Below are 19819 nucleotides of genomic sequence, written 5' to 3'. Positions count from 1 at the left end.
ACATATACATATACATATACATATACATATACATATACATATACATATACATATACATATACATATACATATACATATACATATACATATACATACACATATACATATACATATCATTAACAATCACAGTGAATGCTGTCATGACTGTAACTATCAAATAGTTTGATAATGTTAGAGCTTAACATTTTTACTGCATTAACGGAAAGTGTATGATGGTTCACTGTCAAGGTTTATTCATCTGATAGTTGCTTCACTGAAGTTACTTGTACTAGTAATGATCATACCATACCCAGTGCTACATTGCTTTCTCGGAAGTAAACCTGTCGTGACAGTGAATACTACCATGATTTAAACTATCAAATAGTTATACCATGGTAGTGGCTAATACTTTTGCCACAATAACGGGAACTGTATGATGGTTCACTGTTAAGGCGCATACATGGGATTGTTATCGTGACAGTACTTAGACTATCAACTATCATGCTAGAGCTAGTGTGACAATACAATCATGGCTGTAACAATCATACAGTTATAATGATAATAATAGTGGTTAAAGTGGCAGGTATTTGTCAGGTAAAATGGGTATTTTCAAGGTGCTGAACAGGTATTTTTTGGTTAGAAGAATTAGCAGCATTGGTCAGTCAACTTTAAGGCCTCTTAATGACTTGTTAGCTTGTTAAATATGTATGTTTAATTTCAATTATTACTTGACATATAAATGTCTATGTTTTAGCTTTCCCCAGCATTGCGGAACAGGCTTACTGAAATATGGTGTGAAGGTGCTACAAACTCTGATGATATTGTAAATATAGTTGAGCATAACTTACGTTCTGGAATAGTTTTCGGGGACTGCCAAGATGATAATAATTCTGGAATCGGAAAAGCCGTTGTGCAGTTTATTGATTGGTTTGGTAACACAGAATTTGGAAAAAGGTAACACTTAGTGTTGTAAAAAAATTAATATCTTTGAGTAAATATATATGAATGTACACATTAGAAAAAATGTTTTGTTTTTATTTTCATATAATTGACAGCCTTTAATTTTATTTTTGTTTACAGAATTCCTGTTAGTGTTAGAGACATTCTATTGTGGGTTGATTTTATTAACAAAACGGAAGGACCATTAAATAAAAATGGCATAGACACGGCTAGTGCATATATTTATGGAGCTTTTCTTACATTCATTGATGGAGTTGGAGCTGCACAGACATCTACTGAAAAGTATGATACTCTATATTTTTAATACTTATTAGTACTTGTAGTTTTGCGTAAACTTCATGTAGCTGACAATTAAGCGACTAGATGAAGATACTCAGTATGTAAAATGCTTAATAATAACATGTATAAATAATAGATAAAAACGTTTAAATAAATTTGTAAAATAGGCATTTTTTTTTTCTTGACTATTATTCAAGAAAATTCTCCTTGTCTGTTATTACAGATCATCTCAATAAATCTTGATAAAATGGCATTAATCTTAGATCAGGGTTGTATCTAACCAGTTTTTTGATGTTCTCTATTTTTTTTAAAGTTGATAGAAACCTGAATCAAATAAATCGATGTGAAACATTTTTTTGTGCATCAGTTATTATGTCTTATTTTTATTTATTCTATGTTAATGTGTGTACATTTATTTCAGCCATCGAGCTTTGGAACACTTCAAAAATGCTTGTCTAGAATTTCTTCTTAGCCAAGCCAATGCAGCACAGGGTGATTCTTCGGTTAATTTAATATTCACACCTAGCCTTGTATTTGGCAATGTAGTGGACCGCCCAGATAGATTTGGCGTACATCCCTTTTATATAAAGAAAGGCAAGTTTATATTTATTGTCTTGAAGTTAAATAGGATTTTTTCTTCTTTTTAATGTAAAAATATTATTGTTACTGCTAAAACCATGTATTGTAAACAACAGACTATGTACCTTGCCTCCTCTTGTTCTTCTAATCAAAATATTACTGTTACAGCCAAACCCATGTATTCTAAACAACAGACTCTATACCAAGCCCCGACTGTTCTCCTGAATCTCTTGAGACTGATGCGAGCTTTACACGTTTCGTCGAGAGCAGTTCTTTTGGAAGGTAGTCCCGGTGTTGGGAAGACGTCTTTAGTGCTACTTATTGCTAGGCTTACTGGGTTTCAGGTTTGTATTACTTTATTTTTCTATAAATTCAATAAATGCATAAATTATATTGTCAACTTGAGGAATACTTCAGAATACTCGATCCAGACTTAAAAATACACATAAAATAGCTATTCAATAATCAATATAGGTTACTGATTCTAGTTTGATATTATTATTATTTATATATATTCATTTAGCTCATTAAAAAAGAGAATAGAAAGCAAAAATGGCAAATATAACTGTACCGAGATAGATAAGTTTTATAATTTGCTCTTAAAAACAATTAGAAACGAAACAGATGAAAATTTTACAAAATGCCATTGGAGGATTTGCAATTGATATTGAATAGTGTCAGAGCTATAATTGAGAGACATGACATATTTTGAATCTTGGTTGATTTGTAAATTTTTCATTTTATTCTTATATTAAAAAAGAAAAGAAATAAGTGTTACAAAATTGTTTATTTAACTAATTGTAAATATTATTTAAGTTAATAACTGCAGTAGAATCCTGCTTATTAGGACCATGATATAACATGACATGACATTGATCTGTAGTGTATATACAAATAAAACTGCAATTTTAATCTAACTCATATATTAGGTAAAGCTTAAAATGCAATCAGAACTTAGTATATGTATATTAATATATGATGAAGTTGAATCTATCAGATCAGTTTCAAATGCTTAAAAAAAAATTGTGTTCTTATTCTTTCTTTTATCAGGTAACAAGGATAAACCTTTCAGAGCAAACTGACATTTCTGACCTATTTGGTTCAGACTTGCCTGTAGAGGGTGCGGAAGCAGGTACATTTGCTTGGCGTGATGGTCCATTTCTTAGTGCTCTTAAAAAAGGTCACTGGATTCTTCTTGATGAGGTCAGTTTAATTTTACATCAAAATAAATGTATGAGAGTTTTATTTAAATAGTTTTTGTTGATATTTTTGTTTAATTCTGTTTGATTTTTATTTCAGTTGAACTTAGCCTCACAGTCAGTTGTTGAAGGATTGAACAGTGTTTTAGACCACCGTGGTGAAATATATATTCCTGAACTAGGTCGAGCATTTAATGTGAAGAGTGGAAATACAAAACTGTTTGCATGTCAGAACCCTCAAAGAGAAGGAGGTGCAAGGAAGGGTCTTCCTCAGTCATTTTTAAATAGATTTGCCAAGGTATATATACTACTCATTACATCCATTCTTCTCAAACCTTCTTACATTTTTGAATTATATATTGTTGTTAGATACTTATCTTAAACTGATAAATATTCCAGATATGGATAATAATGAGTATTCATGTGTGCAAATATACATGCATATATATTGTAAAGTAGGATCCGTTTAAAGAATATTGATATGTGCTGTTTCATTCAGTATACTTTAGAGAATATTACCAAAGTTCAAGGTTTTTTATTTTTCTAAACCTAAGAAACCTCTCATTTGCAGAATCAATTTACTAATTAGTTGTTGACAAAATAACCTTTTCGAATTTTATTAAAACCTTTTTATTTTGATAAAATCTCTCTTTTTGGCTATAACATACATTTGTAGCATTTTCAAGGAGATTGGTCTTACTACCTCCATCTTCCTAATTGAAGATTTCCTACTTCCTAACCTAATGATGAACACTAACAGATGATAACCCCTCCCATAGATTTTGTTGATGGACATTGTTGTCTTTAATGAAAAATTGATCTTTCTGTAGCTCATAAATAAATTCTTTCACAATGTTTTGATATGAAATTCCTTTTTGTGATTTCAGGTGTACTTTGAGCCTTTTAACAAAACCGATTTGGAAAATTTAATGACATTACATTTTCCAAACTGTGAGTTAGATATTAAACAGTTGGTTGAGTTTCATACTAATGTTTCATCAAATAAATCCTGGGCGAGTCCTGGCACATGGGAGTTTAATTTACGTGATCTAATTCGCTGGGGTGAAACTTTATCATGTAATTATGATCCAGGAGTTGCTGTAGAAACTATCTATGCCTCAAGAATGCCAGCAGAAATTGATAGAAAAGTGGTTAGTGTCAATTATTTTCTCTCCAGTCTATTTTTTTGTAATGCTGATTAATTGTATTATTATTTTTACCCATAGATCTTAAATATGTATTCGGAAACTTTTGGAGATCAATTTCCTATAACAAATCCGCTCTCTCCTCTACTATTGTCTCCAAAAAAGCTTATCATTGGAGATGTAATTATTCCTCGAGATACTGGGGAAGATTATTATGACTCATTTAATGGAAAAGATGACCTCCTTATTCTACGTACACAACAGAGAGCGTTGAAATCTCTGGCCCTATGTGTCAAGATGGGTTGGATGGCCATAATAGTAAGTATAAATAAAATAGTAAATCAAGTTACCATATATAAAATTCTTATATATATAAATGATTGACTGATTTTTCTGAATATGAAGATGATCTGGGTGCGGTTAAAAAAGAACCAAAAGTAGTTAACTACTATTTATTTATTGGCCAACATTTATCTTATAGTCTATGTTATTTCTTATTTATCAATACTTATTATTGTACCTCTTATTTTTATTTCTTTTTGTTTATTTTTATATCATTTTTTCACTTACATCTATATGAGTTTTAACCCCATATTAGATTACTTTTTTGTATTGTATTATCTTACATTGTCAACATATTTTTAGTTGTTTTGGATCTCTTTGAGTCCTGATGAAGCCCTGCAAAGTGGGACAAAACATTGCCTAATAAATAATTATTAACTAGTTTTTGTTCCTTTTTGTGTGTGACCACACTCTCCCCCCACCTCTCCCTGACCATCTTCATATAGGTATATATTAAATTATATTTGTATTGTATCAAAATAAAAAAAAAAAAATCTACTCTCAGCATCTCTTGTAAGAGATCCAACATACCAAATCATAACATAATTAAAAATCTTCATCTCAACATCTTCAAAAATATAAAGAATAAACAACTTAGGAAATAAAATCATTTATTTTGAAAGACTGGACTACAATTGCTTTGTTTATGTTTTTTAATCTTGGAGATCAGATATCATAAGCTCAATGTGAAGCAGCCTCATGGTCTAGGATAGATTAGTCAATATTTTTTTATCTTTTTTTCTATTTAATATTTTTTTGAATGTAATAAATTAATATCACTTAAAAGGTTGGAAAAAGTGGAAGCGGAAAGACAAGCCTGGTTCATGCACTTGCTCATTTAGCTGGGAAGAAACTGCACACCATTCCAGTCAGCTCTACAATGGATACTACTGATCTCCTCGGAGGATTTGAACAGGTAAGCTTCTTACAATAGTTCCTTTATTATTTATTATATTGTGAACTTCATAAATTACATCAGTTCGAAATCTTAAAAATATATTAAAATAACACATTGCTGTTGGATATGCTTATTTTGAAATACATATTTTTTCATTCTAATATTTCTATAATTTAATTTGGTTTCTTTCTTTTTTTTTTCAGGTATGTTTGATCTTTTATTGCTGATTTTAGTGTTTTATATCATCTGTGGGTGAGTAATGCATGAAATCATTGTGTTACTTTGATTTTAAATTTTATTTATTTGTGATTTGTTACGATTTCAAGTATCACAACATAGTACAGTTTTATTTATTTATTTTTTAATGGTTTTATTAAGTTACTAAACTTCAAAATTATTTCTTTTAGTTTCATGTCAGTTTTCAATGTTAAAAATATTTCTTCATAGATTATTCATAGAGAGTGTCCGCAGTCACATGGATTTAAGGATCAGAGAAATATGCCTTAGAGGCCTCTCTTAATATCAGTTTTTTTTAATTATATCATTTTCTAACTTGTATAAGTTGATTAAAAAATCTCTGTTATTTATATTTGTATTTATATTTTAATATTGAGGTTATACCAAAGAAATGGCTTCTTAAACTTAAACTTTCCTTGAATCTCTCAATAAATAATATATCAAATAAATGGCATAACCTAGTAAATTAAGATTCACATCAGTCTCTCATAATTTTCGTTTAGAACTGCTCTTAAAAGTTCTATGAATTTAATTACTAATTATGACATTCTTCATTAGTTTACTAGATCAAAACCTACAAATCCAATTTAGAAATGTTTATACTCTTGTAAAGGCTTTTCTTTTCTATTTTAGTTACCGGAAAATATTACATTCATAAAGGAGTTATTTTTAATTAATGGTTTCTAAATACTGCTGTTTCATTTTTGTTGTTTGATCACATATAGAAACTATAATTTTATTCAGTTTGTCCACTTAACCCTGTAACACCCTGTATAAAGAACATTCTGCTCTTAAAACAGCTGCAGAAAGGAAAAAGTTACGGAACCAAATTTGTAGAGGAAGCAAAAAAAGGAGGACCTGTAGGAAAAACTGAATATTTGGAAACTTAACTAAGTAGTAATTAAGTAATTGGCTTCAAAATGTAGAAAACTTAAATACCCACGAACACATTATTGTTGTCTTAATGTGGTTGTATGACTTTAGCATCTGAAAAATGCCACCTGAGAACTTTCTACTTTTAAAAATAGTTAAGAAAGGTATTAGCTCAATGCAAAATGTGAAAATGATTGGGAATGGGTATCTACCTGAAACATCCAAGTAGATCCAGAACTGTAACTATCGTGTGCTGGAAGCATTCCCTGACGGCACGGTGTGCTTTATTCTGCATCAATATGAACTGTTGGATCAGAGCCTCTCGGAGCACTTCTTCAATATACTTTTGAGCAGTCAAATCCCATTATCGATGAAAATCAGTTTAGTATGAATTTGGAACTTTATTCTCGCCAAACCATAAACAATTGCCATTGAAAAGACTGTGGCGCTCGCAAAGAGTATTTACTTTGAGAGAATCGCTCCCCTGATTGTCTCTGCACTCTGCCTTAACCATCTAAATGGTACAGATTGAAATGACCATTGCTTTTCTCAACGATATCTTTCTGTTAGTTTGGATCCCATCCTCCAAGTCATTTTTCAATCAGTCAGTGAAGCATCTAGGGTAACGCGGGTATTCTGCGTCTTTTGAAGCTTGTTCGAACTTCAGGTGCAGTTAAAGTGGTGGTCTTTCAGTACTGAAAGCATGACAAATCAATTGATTGAGTCATGACTCTTAAATCTTGTCGGAATTGTTTAAAGTTATTATTTAATATAGTTTCCTTTGTTTAAAAGTCTATTGATTCAGTATTATATTTGAATTTAAAAAATCAATCTTCGGCCTGTTCTACTGCAATTCGTCTGATTTCTTTTTAGAATTTACACCAAATTCTTTTGGTTTTTCTTTCATGCTTCGTCTATTATATTTTTTCTTTACTCTTATATATCTTCATCTCTTACTACCTCAATACTCCATTTCTTCAACACATTATAAGGGCTGAAAATTTTATTCATTTGACGACACGGTCCTTATGCGGATCTCTTTAAAGTCTATATGCCTTATCACATTTTTTTAATTTTATTTATTTATTTTTTTATCCCCCTCCCTTGCCATTTCTGGCATACGGGGTGCGGGAGCAGTGGGGTAGTGCGTTGGGGTTGCCTATTATATGACATGAGACCAAAAATCTATATCAGGCGCCATTAACTTTTTTTGATTGTTGACCCTTAAAACTTTCTACCAACCCATTAAAAAATGTCTCCCCCTATCCCCCCAAAAAGGCTTTCTCAAATCATTTATTTATTTGAAATGAAATGAATGAAAATGAAATAAAACATAGTTCATTATTCTAGGACTAGGTTCCTTTAGAACAATTACAAAGGTAATTTTAATTTTGCAATAACATATATTAGCCAAAAATAATGTGGCCACAATTAATTATAAGTTATATTAATATTGTATATAAATAATTTTAAATATAAAGAAGAAAAAAAAATTATAAAACTAACTGACCAAATACATAAAAAGCAAAACAAAAAGGTAGTTACAAAATATCTGTTCTATTATGATATTGGATTAGATTGGTGAAGAAAAAGGTAGTTAAATAGAAGGGTTTTAAAGGAGGGAAGGGTCGGTAAATGATGTATGCTAGATGGAATGGAGTTCCAGTCATATGCAGCTCCAGTAAAAAATGGTTTATCAAACGCCTGCAGTTCACTGAGATGGATGGTAGATGTCAGATAAAAGGGACCTGGTAGTACGAGATTGGACTGAGAATTTTAATTGCAGTTTTTTTAGGATATAGAAGGGGCGTTGTGTACTAATATCTTGGAATAGAAAAGGAAGCAAGGAAATACTGGCATCGGAAGGATGGATAGAGCCACTTCAGCTCGGCTTAATACTATGTTATGTGCGTATCTCTGGTGATCCCTAAAATAAATCGTACTGCGCAATTCATTAGACGTTTAAGTTTAGATTTGAGATTACCCGAGAATCCACCATATACCAGGTAGCCATAGTAAAAGTGTGGAAATCAAGAGAGGAAACTAAAAGTGGAAGGTGATAACGGATTTTTTTAAATTGCTTTAGGGTAGCTATGGTTCTACGGGAAATTTGGGCAATGTTTGGTTTCTAGGTTAAAGTTTGATCAAAAGTGACTTCAAGATTTATGACTGACGTATGAACTGGGATAGAAGTATTGTTTAGAATAAGGTTGGAGGTCCTAGATTTAAGGCCAGAGGGAGACCCAATTATTATTATTTAGCCATAAATAAAATCTTTCGTAATGTGCTTGGTAACGATTGGAAATTTTTGATTTGAAATCGGTTAGTTTCAGTCTTGAATAACCTCATATTTTTCATGTTTTCAATTTTTTGCTTTCTTTCATTGAAATAGAATCATCATAACTTTGTCCGAATTTAACTAAATTCCAGTTTGGAAATACAATAAAAAGAATCCTACTTTAAAAAGTGTTGCTTATTTTTGCGTAATGTAAGATCTGTATAAAATTTACTCAGTGTCAGTTATTTAAAAAAAATTATAGTACTATCTGCTATGTACTTATTATATAGTAATTACAAATGGTGTCCCAAATGAAAATCGTATACAGCAAGGTGCTGTCAATACATTTTCCATTGAATAGCATTGGTATTCACAAGCCCCCTTGATTTTAATAGTGAAATTGAAAATGACCATTTGGTTTATTTTATTTACCGACGAGCTACAAAATCTCGTTATTCGTTCATTAGTATTTTTACTCTTTTAGCTTATATAAAATGGAACTCAGCTAAAAAAATAAAAAATTGAGATCTCCAATTACCGACGGCTGAGCTCGCTGATGGGTATTACCCAGTGGTGCATGGAGAAGCTATTTCCTAAAAAGAGGAGACCACTGGCCATGAAATTGGGTATCTCACTCTTTGCTCTCTCTTCATGGCGGGGCTTTATATGATCGACATATGGAAGAGCCTTTGGTGATTGGACCGTAAATGATTTAACCTACACACACACTGTATATATACACACATATATCATATATACATACGTACAATGAAACTTCTCTTAGCAGACACTCATCTTCTGGAACAGTTTTATGAAGGTTCCGGGAAGTAGATCTTTCAATTACGGAATAATATTTAAAATATAAAACAAAAAATATTGTGAATTTTTGGAACTTGTTTAGTTTAAATTTGTGCTTAGCTTTCTGAATTTTAGAATTTTTTTTTTAAAAGTGAGTTGTTTCTTTAAGAATGTTAACATTGACTGTGATATAAATCCTATAATTTTAATGAATAAAATTTAAAAAAATATAAAATGTATGTTTATTGAGATCTCTTACATTTTGATGTATTATAATTGATTATGACGGTGTCATCTGCGTGAATTTCTGCGAATGTGACGGCATTTAGTTGAATGTCATTATGTGAATTAGTGATACAATTATTGATCTCCGAAGCAGACCGCCTAGTATCAGTTTTATCGAAAATAGCTCTGAGCCCCTTCGAATAGAGAAAATCCTGTCCATAAGAAAAGAAGTCTTGAGGAACAGCTGATTATTAAGTTCTGAGTTATTGGTAGTGATTTTTATAACTGAGTATAACCATCAGGTTAGGGATTATTTTTTTGTCTGTCAGTTGAATAATCGTGAATAAATTTTTAAAGTGTAGAAATGAATAGGAATAAAATTATTTTTTGAAATTCGAAGATTTCCACTGTATTGTAAACTTAGTAGTTCTGCTCTGAGTTGAAGATTATCGTTTGGAATATGAAAGCTTTTTTGCTGGACCATTCTTTTTGGCAAGTGTCTAATTACCTTTGCTATTGCTTCGAGAATAAATGATAAAGCTGTGACAGTGTTAATTATAATGGGGAGTATAATGTATTATTTGGTTTTGAGTCAAGTCAGTAAGTGCTGTAAATATTAAGAAAGGTGGTCCGCAAAGAGATCCTATTTTTTCTCGTCCGACACAGCCCAAAAACCTTTTTTCTTTGTGGTTTTCCGTGGACTTGCATCGTTTTTCGAGAGGTATTTAATGTAAGAGTCGTCCATTACTCTGTTATACATTGATGAATATATGTTAATTTACCGTATCGTATTGGTTCTCATCTTAGCTCTTGTACGTATGGTACTGCGATTAACGGAGAGTGTGATGGGTAAGTTAAGTCTATATGACTGTGACAGTGATAACGTAGCTGGTTTCACCAGATGCTTTTTTGTTCTGATGATCAGTCATGTAAATGGTATAATACGGAATATAACTTTATGATCGTGGTGTAAAACATGTTTCAGTTATAATTCCTATGTCTATCATTTTTGGTTGGTCATTTCCAGTTATGGAAATTTGTAATCTATTTAGGAAAACAAAATTAACCCATCGCTCTAAAAATTTAAGGTTTTTAGCAGTTTGTCCGTGGCTTTTTTTTGGAACTATTGAGCCGATTTTTTTGAGGTTTGGCATCAAATATCTGATTTTCCGAACACGTCATTACTTATCCACCATTTATAATTTAAGAAAAGATTATTAAAAAAACGATTTATCAAGATAAAATAGTTGTATATAGATGTCTCTACGCGTTTGTCAAACTACAGCAAATTCACGCATGCGCAAGCTTGTGGATAAGTTATTTTGATTGGCTGGAACAAGTTGGCCTGAATTTGTGGCCGACCCGTTGATTGTTGGTTTTTAGGCATAAATCAAAGGGTGCTTGTGCTGTCCATCCATGTTTGTGTTCAGTTAACATTGTTTTATAACAGACAAAACATAAATATTTGTGATCTTCGAGTTTTAATGAATTAAAGAGTTTCCCCAACCTTCGGATTTAATAATTAACTCAAGATTTTAAGATTGTGTATTTTAAAATCCTATCGATTTGGTATAAATACACTTTTTAAATCGAGTTAATTAACTCTAGTGGTTTATTTTTTATTTGATATAGCACAAATATGGATTTATTGAGAAATTATATGTGTAGGTAATTAAATATACAAGTTTCTGATAAAAATTCAAGAACGAAGGTTTAGTTTAATGGTTATGTAGTACCATTTATATGAATTTTAATTATCCACCGTCTACTTAGCGTATATTTACATTTCCTTTCATTTTGCCTATCTTTATTGTGTTCATTTTTACTATGTGATGTAATAGCCGACAGAAGTCAAAAAAACATACAAGCGTGTGGATAGCGATGTTTGTTGCGTCCTTTGTTTACCCAGCATTTGTACAAGTCTTGGATTTGCAAACGTGTAGATTCCTGCATTTAGTTTTTTAGAATAATTATACCAAAGCTTAATCAAATCAAAATCAACTCCAATGATTTAAAAACAAATTAAGTCTCTTTAATTAAATTAAGTGTAAGTCAATTTTTATTAATTATCACATAAATAGTTACCATCATGTGACAAATAATTGCTGCGTTACATAGAAGAATTGATAATGAATTACATTAAGAATTGGATAATTTCATTGTAACGATATAATCAATTATCTGCAAATTTCTATTGCTATTCTACCCCAAGATTAATTAATTAATTTAAAAATTAAAAATAACTAAATCGTTTTAATGGTAAAACTATTTTCCTATATTAGATTCCATTCATTGATAGAGGTATCACAATTACCAAAGGAAATTTCATATTAATTAATGATGATTGACTCATTCCATTGAATGTGTATATGTAAAGAAAATTAATACATTTTTTTACGTTCTTACTCGCTAACGTTAATGAAGTCTGGAGAGAGGGTGAATTTCGGGTTTATTTTTAAAAATTTTATTTAAGAAATAAAATTAAAATTTTATAAGTTTATTGGGAAGGTTGGTAATATTAATTCTCTCTAGCCGGCACACATGGCGCCTCAGCTTAATTAGAATGGCGGATATTGGAATTATCTAATTTGCAGAATGTCTACGCTTATCTCATTGAGAAAAATACATTATTTGACTTGAGTGTGTTTGAAGTTTTCGTTCCAAGTTTATTTTATTTCTTCTTATTATAATATTTTAGTAATAAATATTATTAAGTAATATTTATTACTTATTACTGTGGTATTGTAAAAAACCAAAAAACAAATATAATTCTGAATAAAAGAAATAGTAATAATACATTAAAAGGCATTTATTTAAAAAAAAAGAGAAAAACAAAAAAAAAATACAATCTGATTACATAAAAATGTATCTTATACATGTAAGCATTAAAAAACAAAAAAAAAACAAAACAGAAAAAACTTAAAAACAATCCTAATAAAAAAAAATTATGAATGAAATCGTAGGAAGATATTCCAGGTAGCGGTTAATAAAGGGACAAAATATTAGAAAAACTATTTAATAATTAAGTGATATTTTATTAGTACTATTATTATATTTTATTGATATTTACCTGCCATCGCTAAATATTAAATGTTATACAAATACTTTTTTCATTTACCCGATTCTTATTTTTTTTCTAAACTTTTTAATGTAAATAAATTAGGTCGATTACCATATATATTTATCCTTAATTTTGTTAACATTCGTTAATTTATCAATTATATTATTTAATAAAAAAAAATACTAGTTACTTGCATCACAAACTTTTTCGTATGTTGGGTGAATATTTTTAATAACTGTAGTATACTACTTTTTCACTCATCTTTCATTCACTAATAAATTCATTTCTATTTCTAAGCCTACTATACGTTTACATTACATAATTTTTTCTATTTAATTTTGAACTATCATGTTTCACTGTCATCACTAAAAAAAAAAAAGTTTCAAATATCAAGCGAAATATACCATTTTTTCGCACTATTTTCACGCAGCTATGCGGGTTACTTTGGTCCATCTTATTTTTACATGTTAATTACATCTAGGATATAATTGTTGTGCCATTGTCACCCGTTCTGTTCATTCCTTAGAGGTTCTAGAAGGTTTTAGGACGTAGACAAAAAAACATTTTTTTTTTTTGTTAATTCAGCCTAATTGAAGGAAATGTTGCTAATGGGATTTCTCTGTTTAAAAAACCCTTTTTAAATACCTTTCACAGAGATTTAAGACAACAATAATAGGATACATAGAACACATTTTCTTTGTTGAAAAAATATTTATTTTTCAATGTTGGTCGTAACTCAGAAACACAATGTGGGTCCTAGCCCAGGAACATATCTCACAAGAGATGTCGACATCCTCAGAAACAAATTCACTCGCTTTTTTCTTGGCCTTACAGCTTCTTCTCTTGAATATTGAAGTACTTTTGTTCTATGTAATTCACTTAAGAATATCCTATTTTTTTCTTGTAGACAAGGTATTTCATTATATTACTGTCCAGTGAAAAGAGTGAAAACATGGTGAATATATGTAAACAAGTTTGGACTTGTTATATGTATCTAAAGTCCACTCTTTTAAAACGCACAAGATTTGGTATTTAATTAATTTAAAATCATGGAATAACATTTTCTGTAGTATATAATCACTTCAAATATTATTAACGACCAAAAATTACTCACATACAGCCCAATTGGATTCGGCATCAGTTTGAAAGATTATGTTGAATGTTGTGAAGTTACGAAAAAAAAAAAATCCTTCACGATAAGGAAAAAGAAATGATGCGAATCTGACTGTTTGAGCAACATTTTAGAGAACTAACTTACGAAACCTCCAGCACTTGTCTGGTACATTTTCCAGTTCTGCTTGAACGTTTCAAACTTGAAAAATGACGTACCATAGTCATCCCACTTTACAGTACTTACTAAGGAGGACAGTACTATACTCAATTGAACCTTTATTAAGTACTGAACGTTTTTTATTCTTGTCGTATTAAGCTATTAGGGTTTAATTATATTTTTGTGTAGGATATTATTAATATGAAGTCGAAGGTGAACACAGAAATACTACGGTTCAAGTCTAGTGATATTATTGGCCCATCTTGTTGAATCAACAATAGCTGATTCCCTGATGGCCAGTTCTATACAATATTATATCCTTGTTGCTTTATAAATAATGGAAATGGTAGGGGGTTGAATGGAGCTGAGTAGTCCCGATGATTTATTGAAAGCTATCTATCAGAATCCCACCATCTATTTCCTTTTCACGAGGCTATAGGCCGGATAAAGGCAGTGGAGTGTTATGTGCCGGGTTCTGCTTCATCCAGACTGATGCTGTGAATAGATCAGGGCCACAAAGAAACGTCTGCTTGCTCTTTATCTGCGCTGCAGGCCGTTTCTGACTTGTCTTTATTGGAATTTTCTGAAGAAACATGACTGCTATGATTTCTTACAGCTATTTTATTTTGATTTAATTAGCATAGTTTATGAAGATTTAAGATTAAAACGTTTGTATTGGTCCATAACTTTCATTTTTGGAACGCCCAGATGTTTAGATTTATTTGGCTGGTACTGAGATTTATGTTACCCTCTGTTCATAATTTCTCGGTCAATTTCTATTCCTATTTTTTTTTTATTATTTATTTGAAGAGAATTGACACAACCTGCCTCAAATTAAGAGCATTAAGTATAGTGTTGTAATATTCATCCATACAATAAATGCAGTAATAGAAGAATAAAGTAAAAATAACAACAGAAAAATGAGAAAAAGGAAAAAAATATAAATCATAACAATAGATAGTACTCACTGAATTAAGAGAAAAACTAATTACATTAAAAATAATAAAGAAATATATAAATAAAAGAAAATACTATCATGATTTGCATCAATAAAAATATAACTGATCAAATAATAATAAAACAAATACGTAAAAGAAAATTAATTCTAAATAACAATAAAATAAACATTCTACAGAACTCCGAACCAAGCTTTGCTACCCGCGTGTATGAGGCAAAGCAGGGCTTTAAGAGATCCCAGCGTTTCTCTCCTAGCCGCTTTACTGGCAATGAAGGATTCCTATTTCTAATAACCGAAAACTTACCTGTATACTTGATTACGGTCTGGGTAATCATTACAACATCACTACTTACTGGACTTTCTCCCTTTGAATTGCTTTATTTATTTAACAAACCTTGTTTTCTGAGTTTTCGTAAATAATCTTAATTTTCGATTGTTCTCAAGCGTCATGGTTCATAATTATGCACTCACATGATTTTTTCCGATATAATTTCCTTATTAGAGCAGTCTCCATTAATATATTTGTTATTTCATATTTGTTTTTATATTTTCGTGATGCCTTGTGATAAAGTAGGAATATCGATTCTTAGATAAATTGCCTCGAAATCCTTTTGTTTATCGCCAAGGATTCTAGAAGTGTTGGTGATGAATTATGCAGCTTAGAGTGTTATTCTCCCCATATGTCCTCCGCCCTCCACCGCCAACCTCCATCCTGCCTCTGTTTTATAGATAAGTGCTCTTATAAGTTTCCCTATAAGGTCTGTCCTACATATCAAGTCCTATTCATGTTTGTTGGACGACAACCACGCTTTCGTTTTGGTAAAATAACGATAAATAGGCCTATAAAAAGGGATGCAATGGTCATGAAATTGCTTAAACTGATTTGTCTAGAAAATCTATGCACTAATATTTAATTAAAAAACAGAAATTAATGATTGTTATATTCTACAATAATCTTGCACCGTACCTATCTTGTACCGTAGCACTCACACATTCCTCCAGAATTTTACCGGACGGAAGGCCAACTACAATCATTCGAATTTTTTCCGTTTTGTTAAATTCTTAAAATTTGAAATACCTCATTAATTCAATGCGGCACTGAAGTGTAAGCTCAGTTATTTTCCGTTCGGTTTTTTTCCTTCCGATTTTATTCCGTCCGGTAAAATTCTTAGCTTATAAAAGCGGCTTTCGGCTGGTTGTATATCCTCTTCAACTGAAATGTCAATAAGTAAAAATTATCACTTACCTAATTGCATTCTTGCGTTGGGTAGTAGACATGTTCCATCAGAATATTAGCACATAAATCCTGCTAGCTATAGTACATAGGGTTAAATAAAACATTAATGTACAGTATGTTTTACTTTCCTTTGGTACAGAAACAAAAAAAAACTCATCTGGATTGAGTTATCTCTGACTAAGTGACAATAATATTTTGGTTTATAAATTTTTTTGAAACAAGCTAGAATTCTAAATTTGATTCAAATACAATATCTTAACACATTTTTCTATTTTAGATAGACTTTTTAAAATTTAGATAATTTTAAAATATATATAAATAAATAGTAGCATCGTATATATGCTTATAAATAATACATCAAAAGTGTTTATCTTGTGATTTTTTTTTATGTACATCTTTATTTTATTCACATTTTTATTTTATTATGTACAGTATATTTAATTCGGCTTTTGTCCGATTATCATGTCATGAAGGTCAAAGCAGTAATTAAGATTGTTTTTTTAATTCTTTGTTTAATAAATTCCTTATTCGTACGTTACAAATTAATCATAGTGTAATAGACAGATAAAACGTGTTCTGATCGACGTAGTTTTTTTTTGTTTTTTTTTCGAGTTTAGTGCTCTTTATTACAAAATTTCTCAATCATTTTAAATTCTGATGTAATCGATTACAAAATAAAGATAAAAGTTGAGTATCTGTATATTTGATTACTTTTATAATACATATACTTCACATACTTTTTACTCAAAATAAAATGAAACTATCAAAACAACTCTGTTGTTTTTCTGTCCGGATCAAACAGAAATACAAACATAATAATTTAACTATTTTTGTATTTTCATTTAATTTATATATATATATTAAATTGTGCCCGATTTAAATATTTATTATTCATGGAACATGTAAAGCTTTCAATTATGAAAATTATTTTACTTAGAACATTAAAATTTATTTAATGTTTTTTTAAGAGCTAGTAAACAAGACTGTTGATAACGGTAAATAAACGCGTTTCTGTTATTTATTTGTATTGATAAAGTTAAAATAGTTTTCAAATAAAAAAAATTGAATTTGCTAAATATTTAATTGACCTTCATGGCTTTACATACTAGATAATATTTACAAATAGATAATCGTAATGTGCAGTATAGGTAACCTCATTAACTTATGTATACATTTTAAGAGTATGTCACAGAATATAGTCATTAGTAATTTATTATTAAATATTTATATCTTTTATTAATAATACATTCATGTTTTTTAATTATAATGAAATCTTACCTTAATGAATGGGTTTATTCTAATAACCAGGGAACTGATAGATCATATTGTACGTAGATATGGGTAGGTGTCATCATATGTGATAATAATTGACAACAAAAACTTACAATTTAACGTTTTTCTTACAATAAATCAATTCCATTGTTTTAGCCTGGGAATTTTATTTTGGTAAGGGTTTTTATTGTATGTACATATATTGAGAGCTTGTCTTCTGGACCACATAACCACTTCCAGTGTTGAGCACTAAGTGATTTTAATTACAATTCCTTATCAATTACTGTAATTTGAAATTACAGATGTAAAATTACAATCGAATGTAATTGTGATTACTTTTTGCTCAACGACCACCACTTGTCATTATACCCACGTCGATTTTTCTCACATTTTACATTCATTCAACGATGGAATAATAAACTCCTATTTGCACCTGTTCTGAAATCAATATCCTACCTATTAAAAAATGCAATATATAATCTTCGTAATCTCATATGTATTGGACATTTGTTTTTTGTAATACAAGCATTTCCAGTTATATATTTCGTTGCTCGATATTTCATCTCATAGGTATTGTATAGCTTTTTGACAATGGCCCAAGCTCTGCCTCACAATGGCCACAAAAGATCGCGACACAGAAGAATAGTATCACTGGAAGAAATACCAGTATTGTAATCTAAAACACGATTCAGGAGTTAAGGAATATTTTAGAAATTCTAGAAATAATTTTTATTGTGATTTTGTAATATTATTTAAAAGTAAATTTATTCATCTATTGATGTACGATTGTAAATTGTAACTTGTATACAATTTTTTATTTTTATCAAGTCTCAATTTTCAAATGTTCCATTTCCTCAAATGATAATAGACCATTAATTATTTAAAGTCAAAGTGTTCAGATATGATTAATAATGCAAAGACAATTACAGACTTATCAAATTGTAAATTTTAATTCAGGATTTGAATATTAGTGAAACGAAAATGTTATTCAATTTCTTTAATAATATTTATTTTATCTTAAAAATTTTTGTTTTGTGCTTAAAGTTGTTACTTAAATATATACTTGATATAAAATTACTGAAGTAGTCCCAGTGTCTGTTAACATGTAATTAATATTAATATTTTATATATTATTAATATATATTCAAGTTTTTAATTTTGTATCATGAAAAATCAAATTTTTATTTTAATATTAAAGTTAGAATCAAGAAAATTTAGAATCGCAAAAAGATTATAATCGTAAACAAATGAAGTACAATTTTTATAAAAATAAAATAATTGTATATAATGAAAATTTTTTTCTGAGACAGATTTGTTTAGTAGTTTGTTTAGTATAACGAAAACATCCATTTGATCTCAACACTTTTTATTATATTTACACTCCTATGTTTCAGCTGGCCATTTTTAAGGATCTATAAAATAAAAAAAAATTTTAATACATTTCATTCATTATAAATTAATTTTAAAAACATTATAAAAAATTACATTTCCTACCTTATTACACATAATAGTGATAATAATATTGTAAAAAATGAGGATAAAGACCCAAATAAAACAACATTGGTAAAAATTGTATCAATTATAAAACTTTAATTTTAATATTAATTTAAAATAAGTAATATTAATAGGATTTAGTGAATGACATAAATTCTTCCTTATTAAAAAACAATAGTTTATTTAATATCATCAGCAACGTTTCGGGAGATTTCCCCCATCTTCAGGCTGCTGTTAACAAAAACCTATATATTACATATAATTTTCTCCTATTTGTCATTCTTGCTAATATATTACAATATTAATGTCATTTAATGAGTAAAATTTGCTAATGGTCATACATTTTAGGAGAATGACTATTGTCCTAAAATGTATGACCATTAGCAAATTTTACTCATTAAATGACATTAATATTGTAATATATTAGCAAGAATGACAAATAGGAGAAAATTATATGTAATATATAGGTTTTTGTTAACAGCAGCCTGAAGATGGGGGAAATCTCCCGAAACGTTGCTGATGATATTAAATAAACTATTGTTTTTTAATAAGGAAGAATTTATGTCATTCACTAAATCCTTTTAATTCCATAAGACTCTTCCAGCATAAAGGATTATTAAATTAAGTAATATTAAATTTAGAAAAATTAATTTTTTTAGAAGAAATCTTACATTATAGTCAATAAAATTACTATTACTGTTAGTTAGTTTAATAATCTTAAAAAAATGTGTAAAA

General features: G+C 29.5%; 1 protein-coding gene across 1 annotated transcript in view; it reads left to right on the top strand.

The window, feature by feature from the left end:
* Nucleotides 1-19819, top strand: part of LOC106681324 (midasin) — a 416397-nt gene that overhangs the window by 19824 nt on the left and 376754 nt on the right. The window contains exons 29-37 of the mRNA XM_067047592.1: nt 734-933; nt 1060-1221; nt 1640-1812; nt 1966-2141; nt 2848-3000; nt 3097-3294; nt 3884-4147; nt 4223-4459; nt 5271-5399. Coding sequence (XP_066903693.1) covers nt 734-933; nt 1060-1221; nt 1640-1812; nt 1966-2141; nt 2848-3000; nt 3097-3294; nt 3884-4147; nt 4223-4459; nt 5271-5399 — 1692 coding nt within the window. The remainder of the gene's footprint in view (nt 1-733; nt 934-1059; nt 1222-1639; nt 1813-1965; nt 2142-2847; nt 3001-3096; nt 3295-3883; nt 4148-4222; nt 4460-5270; nt 5400-19819) is intronic.

Source organism: Halyomorpha halys, unplaced genomic scaffold (genome assembly GCF_000696795.3).
Source record: "Halyomorpha halys isolate HHAL.00 unplaced genomic scaffold, Hhal_1.1 Scaffold327.1, whole genome shotgun sequence".
Taxonomy (NCBI): Eukaryota; Metazoa; Arthropoda; class Insecta; order Hemiptera; family Pentatomidae; genus Halyomorpha; species Halyomorpha halys.
Note: the sequence above shows the minus strand (reverse complement) of the source record. Positions and strands in the feature narration are given on the sequence as shown.